Source organism: Carlito syrichta, unplaced genomic scaffold, assembly GCF_000164805.1.
Source record: "Carlito syrichta isolate Samal-C Ts95f unplaced genomic scaffold, Tarsius_syrichta-2.0.1 Scaffold117927, whole genome shotgun sequence".
Classification (NCBI taxonomy): domain Eukaryota; kingdom Metazoa; phylum Chordata; class Mammalia; order Primates; family Tarsiidae; genus Carlito; species Carlito syrichta.
Window position 1 is genome coordinate 192,468 of NW_007062023.1, and position 8,309 is coordinate 200,776.

At 57.2% G+C, this 8,309-nt stretch overlaps 1 protein-coding gene across 1 annotated transcript in view; it reads right to left on the reverse strand.

Moving 5' to 3' along the window:
* Positions 1-3,302: 3,302 nt before the first annotated feature.
* Positions 3,303-8,309, reverse strand: part of PLXND1 (plexin D1) — a 23,224-nt gene continuing 18,217 nt past the window's right edge. The window contains exons 23-26 of the mRNA XM_021707415.1: positions 6,922-7,069; positions 5,168-5,308; positions 4,726-4,800; positions 3,303-4,531 (exon numbers count right to left, since the gene is read on the reverse strand). Of these exons, the coding sequence (XP_021563090.1) occupies positions 4,415-4,531; positions 4,726-4,800; positions 5,168-5,308; positions 6,922-7,069 (481 nt within the window). The 3' untranslated portion in view covers positions 3,303-4,414. The remainder of the gene's footprint in view (positions 4,532-4,725; positions 4,801-5,167; positions 5,309-6,921; positions 7,070-8,309) is intronic.

An 8,309-nucleotide genomic window follows, 5' to 3' on the forward strand; every position in this document is an offset into this window, starting at 1 on the left:
AGCCACTGCACTCCAGTTTGGGCGACAGAGTGAGACTCCAACTCAAAAAAAAAAAAAGTGGTGACTGCTAGGCCAGGTACAGTGGCTCACACCTGTAATCCCAGCACTTTGGGAGGCGAAGGTGGAAGAATCGCTTAAGCCCAGGAGTTCAAGATCAGCCTAGGTAACATAGTTAAGACCTTGTCACCACACACACACACACACACACACACACACACAAAATAATATTTTTTGGTGGCGGATGCCTGTAGTCCCGGCTACTTGGGAGGCTGAGGTGGGAGGATTGCCTGAGCACAGAAGGTTGAGGCCGCTGTGAGCGGTGATCATGCCACTGTGTTCCAGCCTGGGAGGCAGAATGAGATCCTGACTTAAAAGAGAAGTGGTGCTGGATTCTGTTCAGACGTTGAGGATAGCAAGAATAGGATTTGCTGCTGGATGAGGTGTAGGAAGGGGCTGGTCTGTGGTGGGTCCACCATAGGGTCTAGAGGGCACCATTTCCCGAGGTGAGGACCCAGTGTGGGCTGCGAAGCTACCGAGAGGTGGTCCAGACGAGAGGGCACACCTGAGCCAAGGAGGGTGGAGAGAAGGGATGTGTGTGTTTGGAGGGAGTCGGTGGTAAACTGGGCAGGATTCGAGAAGGAGGGACACAAGGGGACACTAAGGCTGCTCAGCATGGGACATCAGACTTCTCCCTCCCTGCCCCTGCTTTGTCACTCCCACTTCTCCTCCCAGAACCCCACGTGAGGCTTTGTCTAGCTGTGCCGACAGCTTCCCCGGGGTATCTGTCATGTGGCTGCCAGCAGGGCCCAGAGGGGCACCCGGAGCAGATGGCAGGGCGGGGGCTGGGCTGGAGCTTCCCAAGGAGGCGGTCTGCTTCTGCCTCAGTTCCTTCACGGCTTGGCCTGGGGCTGTGGGAGGCACCTCCTGGCAGGGGCAGGGGCGCCTCTGGGTATCTCCTGTCCACGAGCTGGGGACAGGGGTCGGTGAGGGGAGCATCAGGCCTCCATGACACCTCGGGAATGGTTTCTCCCCTTTTGAAAGGAGTGTAGCTGAAGGATGCAACCTACGTCCCCGCCCTCCTGTGACCCTCAGGCAGAGAATAGGGACCCACCCTTGTCAATAGCTGCTAGGTCTTCAGGGCCCCAGATGAGAATTGTCGATGTGTCACGGAAGTTAAAGCCACCTTCTGGGCTGAAAAATGACCCTAGAAACCAGAGGTTTCCTCCACTTGAAAATATGCTTCTCAATTTCCAGAAGAAACTGCATGTTAATCAGACATTAAGACAGGCTGTGGAATACTTAATGGCATAGAAAGATGTTCCTGACATACTGTTGTATGGGGGGAAATCAGGTTGCAAAATGGCGTGTGCGCCCGATCCCGAGTTTCCTCCTGGGCTCCCCACACCAGCACCCGAGGGGACGACGTTCTCGGAAATGCGAACCACGAGAGTGGTGGGGCAGCTTTTATTTTCTTCATGCTTTTTGTGCTTCCTACATTTCTCTGGGAAACATGTATTCATTCTAGAATCACACCCTCCCCCGCCCCCCAAAAGCACTGTCGACTGTGCCAATAACTTAAATTAGACAATCTGCTGCTTAATAAAAAGAAATCAATGCTCAGAATAGAAAATTTGAAAGATACAGAAGATCTCTCCATCCAGAAGCCACTACAGGAAAAAGCTATTTTTAAAGCAAAATGTTGTTTACTTTTTCCTCACTTTCTGTTCTCATTAATTCTAGAACTGGTATTTGTGGTTTTTTTTTTTTTCTTTCAGTTGGAGTCTCACTCTTTGTTGCCCAGGCTGGAGTGCAGTGGCACGCTCACAGCCACTGTAGCCTCGACTTGCTGGGCTCTGGCGATCCTTCTGCCTCAGCCTTCCAAGTAGCTGGAACTACAGACGCACGCCGCCACACCCGGCTAGTTTTTGTGATTCACTGTAGAGACGAGGTCTCACCAAGTTGCCCAGGCTGGTCTCCAACCCCTGGGCTCAGGCAATCCTCTTGCCTCAGCCTCCCAAAGTGCTGAGCCACTGCGCCTGGCCTGTGATGTTTTTAAATTTTATGAATCTTTGTCCCAGTTCTTTTTTTTTTGAGTTGGAGTCTCACTGTGTCGCCCAGAATGGAGGGCAGTGGCCGCTCCCGGCCACCGCAGCCTCGACTTGCTGGGCTCCGGCAATCCTTCCGCCCCAGCCTTCCGAGTAGCCGGAATTACAGGCGTGCCCTACCACGCCCGGCTGATTTTTTTATTTATTGTAGAGATGCGGTCTTGCTGCCCAGGCGGGTCTCGAACCCGTGGGCTCAGGCAATCCACTCACCTCGGCCTCCCAAAGGCGCGGGATTACAGGCTGAGCCACCGAGCCCGGCTATCCCAGTTCTTAACTCTTGATAAATATGCGTGTAACTATTTTTTCTCATTGAAGGGAAAAAATTAAGTGCAGTTGCGGTTAATTTGGAGCTGGGGTCTCCAGTGATGGTTCCTGCAGGTGGGGGAATGACTGCCCTCCCCCCACCCCCCGGCTCAGACCCAGAGCCGGCAGGCTGGCAGTAGGGCAGGGATGTGCTGACCCCAAGGCGGGGAAACCGTTCTCACAGGCGACAGTGAGGAGCCGCCTGAGCTGCGGGGGGCCAAGGTCAGGGATGAACTGGCCTCAGGGATGCTGCTTCCTTGTCTGAAAACTGGGGCCAATCACACATATTTTCCAAGCTCGATGAGAAATTCAAGGCAAGTACATAATCGTCAGCTCCCTTTCTAGGGTGCTGATCTTTGACCTTCCCACAGTCTGGGGACCGCTGTGGAGACTCCAGCCTGGAGGAAGCATGGAACAGAGGACTGGGGGCCCACACAACCCGGCCCCCATCTTGCCCCTAGTTATGTGACCTTGGGAACTTTCTCAACCTTGCTGAGACTCAGTTTCTACATCTGTAAAGTGAGGGTGGCAGTGTGCTCCTCACAGATTTGTTATAAAGATAAGCCGGAGAGGAACAAGGCCCACCCCAGGGCAGGTATCACGCAGCCGCTGTGAAATCTTCCTGGTGGTCCCATTGGTCCCGTGGGGCCTTCAGAGCTCAAGGAATGTCAGCTCTGAGCCAGGCCCACGGCAGGCAGGCAGTCTGCGCGGTGTCCTTTTATCTTGATGTGTCCTCCTGCCTTCTCCGAAGACGAGTCAGGTACCTGTCCAAACCTCAGACCGTGGCTGAGGCAGGATTAGCAGCCAGCTCCCTCTCTCCTCCCTGCTGCAAATGGGTGAAGAAACTGCCCCGCTGCCCCCTTGGCCATCTCAGGACAAAGGCTCCACTGGCAGTAGGTTTTCCCGTCAGGCTTTTATTATCAAGAAAGTTCCAGAGAGTCCCGGCCGCCCTTCTCCAGCCCCCGCGGGTGCTGAGCCAGTCCCAGCACTGGCCGGGTCTGTCCCGAGGGGTTGGACGGCTGGGTCAGGCACAGAGGGTCACTTCTGACAGGAATGGGATGGGCGACTTTCTCAGGGCACCGAGGGGGGCTCTGCCCGGTCTGCTCTCTCCGGAACAGTCACTTCCAGTGTTGCCTCAGGCGCCTCTTGGGACCCCTCCCTGGGTCCTCTGCACAGGTGGCAGCTATTCACAGTTGGCGCGAGATACTTTTTTTTTAATATATAAAAGCTTTTTTTTAAAAAATCAACAAAAAGTGGTGCTATCTTTAGAAACACTTCCAGCAAGATCGAGTAGTCCAGCTACAGCCTTGGCGCACCTTAACCGCTCTCCCTTCCCGGGAGATCAGGAGCTCCGGGCACCTGTCCCCTCCCTTGGCGTTTCCCCTGCATACTCCCCGCTCACGGAGAAGCCCACAGAGCGCCCCTGAGGCCAGTGGGCACTTTCCACTCTCCCAACACTGCTGAGCAACAACAAAAATCCACCCCTGCTTGAAACTGTCTGTGGTCCTCTCTGGGGGAGGAACACGGAGATAACTTTTTGGTGGTGGAAGCAGAAACCCATCGAGGCTGGTTCCCGGAGGCCTCCCCTGCGCCAGTCTGGATGAGGTAGTGTGTCTGAGCTGCAGCCTCCGAGCCAGGCGGCCTCCTCTCCTGGTCTGAGCTGGGCCACCTGGACAGGCGGGGGGCTCTCAGCAGGGCGAGTGGGTGGGCACAGTCCACAGGCCGTGCTTTGCCAGGGAGCCTCACCAGGACTGGCTGTGCATTCAAGACCCCCATCCCAGAGTCCGGACTGGGGCGGGTGGGAGGGGAGGGAGGTGCCCAAGTGGCCCGGGCAGGGGCTTCTCTGCCTGGCTCAGAGCAGTCCTTCCTCCTCCCCACGGCCCCAGCCATCTCTGCTTTGCATTTCCCAGCCCGAGTCAGAGGCACGGGGCGAAAGACAAAGCTGAGACCCGGTGGACGCCCCGCTCTTCCCCACAGTAGCTGCGACAGGCTCTGTCCCATGAACCTCAGGCCTCGCTGTAGCACTCATAGATGTTGTCCTCCATCAAAGCCACCACCTGCTCAAACTTGTGCTGCAGCTGTGTCCTCCGGGCCGTGGGGTTGGCCTCCAGGGCGGCCATGATCTGAGGGGGCAGCAGCAGAGTTGGGTGGGTCACAGCTTGGGGTGGGCCCCCGTTTGCTCTTGGAGAACACGCCCCTGAATGCGCACCGCTCACAACCAGCTGCGACACGTGAATGTCCAGGTGCCGGCACAAGCTTGCTTGAGGAAGAACCTTGCCTGCCCCAAGGGAGGGTGCCTCACCCTGGAGCTACTCACCTGCGGGCGATACCTCTTGGCGTATTTATAAATCTCGGCCATGGCCACGTTGGTGTTGAACTCGTTCTGGTATTTCTACAAGAATCAAGAAGGCCAGTGGGAGAGGGAGGGGGTTAGCCTGAAGGGCAAAGCAGGACCCACCCTGCAAAGCCAGCTGCCGCCCCCCCGCCTCCCACAGCCCCTCAAGTCCTGAGGATGGAGACAGCCTCCTGCCCCCCGAGGTCCAGCCTCCTCCCTCCTCTCCCGAAGGGCTCTCCTGCCCTCGCCTCCAGCCCGTGGGAAAGTGAGCGATGAAGCTGCAGGTGAGCGAGGGGAAGCTGCGGCCGTCCCCAAAGTGCCCTCGGTGCCCCCAGCTTGGCCTGCAGAACAGCGAGCCCCCCCCACACCCCGCACCGACCGTCTGGCTGGCCCCACAGCCTGTCAGGGCCCCTGAGCACCGCACCCGCGACTCCTCAGCCAGGTGGGCGTTCATTTCCTGCTCGCTGAGTGGTGTCATGTCCTGGATCTGCTTGTAGTAGCGCTGCACGATTTTCCGGTACTCTGGGATCTCCTTGGCATACAGGAGCTTGTTGGTAGGCGAATCCTGGCAGAGGGGAGGGAGGAATCAGACGGCCGGTGGAGAAGGGGCAGGTCTGTTTTTTTTTTTTTGGAGTTGGTGTCTCACTCTGTCACCCAGGCTGGAGTGCAGTGGCACGCTCATGGCCACCGCAGCCTTGACCCGCTGGACTCAGGTGACTCTTCCACCTCAGCCATCCAAGTTGCTGGAATTACAGGTGCATGCCACCATGCCCTGCTAATTTTTTGATTTATTGTAGAGATGAGGTCTTGCCATGTTGCCCAGGCTGGTCTCGAAGCCCTAGGCTCAGGCAATCCTCTAGCCTTGGCCACTCCCCCAAAGTGCTGGGATTACAGGCTTGAGCCAACATGCCTGATATTCTGGGCTTTCTAAATTATTATTACTTTTTTTTTTTTTGTAGATACAAGATCTCACTATGTTGCCCAGGCTGGTCTCAAACTCCTGGGTTCAAGTGATCCTCCTGCCATGGCCTTCCAAAGCGTTGGGACTACAGGCATGCGCGACCACATCCAGCCAGAAATGGCCTTTTTCTGGGTGATTCCTTATCCCTTTTGCCATATAAATGGCCTTTTGGGACCAAGAAGTCTGGGCCCTGTGGCTAAAGGTCCCCCTTCCACCAGCTTTGGACCAGGAGTTCTTGACTCCCCTACCCTCCCTCTGCCGCCCTTTTGCAAGGAAGCCTTGCCCTACTTTCCCTGGGACTGTCAGGACAAAGACCTGAAGGGGGCCTTCTGGGGAGAAGCGCGTGGGCTCCATGCCAGCTCCTCGCTCATGCAGCCCACTTGGCATCCCAAGGATGTGTCCCTGCTAGGGTTATGGGTCTCCGTAGCCGAGATTTCCGGAAGCCTGAGCTGGCTTGGTGGAACATTTCCCACCACATGCTTCTAACGCCTCAAGATGGAGAGTGCCAAGTGCACTCCCAGTTCTCTGTGCTGGGCATCCTGCCTCTGAGAGAATACGTGAGAAGCGGTGCTTTTCTCCCTCTTTCTCCCTCTCCCCCAGTCTGTCTCTGAAATGCACGGGCTGAATGCAGGGCCAGGCATGCCCTCCCGGTCCTGTAGGGCCAGCTTTAATGATACAATCTCATCACTGCTCACAGCAACCAGAGCTGTCTCTTACCTCTCTGCCTTTGCCCATGCCGTTCCTCTGTCTGGAATGCTGTCACCTCTCATCTCCACCCCGTGTGTCTCCCTCCTGAGTGCATCTCAGAGGTCCTGGTCACCTGTCACCTCTCTGCCCACCCCTTCATGGAATGCGCTGCTTGGACGGCTTGACCTCCAGGGGCTGCTGCCTGGGGCCTGGCCCGATTCTCAGACGAGGTTGCACCCGACCACACAGGTTGTCCGCGCTCACGCTGGCCTCCCCGTACTTGGCTCTCGGGCCTACATGTTCAGAGCTGGTGCAGGGCACATGAGGCCGGTGCAGCTAGTCTACAGCGACTCAGCGATTCTGATGGGAGGTGATGGCCCCTGTCTGAACGACCATCCCCCAGACTTGAGCCCCTTCGGCTTCACTTCCAGAAAGATCCATCTGAAGTCGCACTCCAGAGAGCCATGGAGTGTGCCACCCACCACCGGCACCCCTCTCCGGCCCCGCCCCTGCCCCCGGGAGCCGCTCACCTTGCCCAGCTGCAGGTCAGAGATGGAGCAGGCGTCGATGAAGGCCTGCGCAATGACCGAGAGGCAGGCGTCGATGTGGTCCGTCTTGTCGATGTCGAAGACAAACTGGGGGTTCTTCAGGATGTTCACCCAGAACCGGAGGGGAAGGCTGTGGGGTGGGGGCAACCGATGCGGCGTGAGCCCACCCTGAGGGGAGCGGGAGAGGGAAGCAGACAGCCCGGGAGAGAGAGCCGGCTTGGCCCTGGAGGGCCATGGAGCTGGGCACAAGATGCCGTCTTGGGGAAACGTGGCTTCCTCATCCCTGGCCAGCTGGGGTGGCGATGGGGCCCAAAGCCAGGTTTCCTGGAGCAAGGCAGCTGCTGTAGGGCTCAGCTAGTCCACCGGCCCCTGAAGAGCCTGGCCATTCCCTCCAGGGAGCCTCAGGCCGGGACCTGGCTCTCGTTCGAAGCCCCCCCAGCCTGCAGTGCCTGGGCAGCCCAGGCTCCTCCCCCGGCCCGCGAAGGCAGCAGGAAGTCCAGCATTAGCGCTGAGCAGCTGAGGCAGGGCTGAAGGGGGCGGGGCCTGGAGCCTTGGCCGTGTCCTCAGGAGGCCGAGAGGGTTCATAACACCCCACCCCCAGCCCAGAGCTCTGAGAAGCTCCTGCAACTGCACAGAAATGTCTGGGCTGGTGGCATTTTTTCTGCGGGTCAGGCTGAGTTTTCAGGAACTTTCTTTTTGAGTTGGAGTCCCACTCCGCCGCCTACTCACAGCCACTGCACCCTCAACCTGCTGGGCTCAGGTGATCCTTCCGCCTGTCTTCCAAGTAGCTGAAACCACAGGCACGCATCCCCATGCCTGGCTAATTGTATGTATGTATGTATGTATGTATGTATGTATGTATGTATGTATTGAGGTCTCACCAAGTTGCCCAGACTGGTCTCGAACCCATGGGCTCAGGCAATCCTCTTGTCTCCGCCTCCCAAAGTGCTGGGATTACAGGTGTGAGCCACCATGTCCAGCTTCAGCAACTTCTCGATGGGGTGGGGTGTGACCCTGGAAAGCTAAGATGTGCCTTAAAAGAGGGCTACGAACTGGGTCTGGGATTCAGATCGTGTGGGTTGAGCCGGGTTCTGCCACTCCAGGGGCTGTGGGATCGTGGGCAGGTGCTGCTTCTGTGTGAGCCTCAGTGTACTCATCTGTAAAATGGAGGGATGGTGCCCACCCCAGAGGGATGCAGGGAGAGTGATAGTAGGGGCAACACTTATATAATGCCTGTTGGGCTCACTTCTAGTTAATTCTCACAACTAAGGAGGGTTACTTTCATTGCCTAGTTTAAAGTTGGGGAACTGAGCCGGGCTCGGTGGCTCAGCCTGTAATCCCAGCACTTTGGGAGGCTGAGGTGAGTGGAT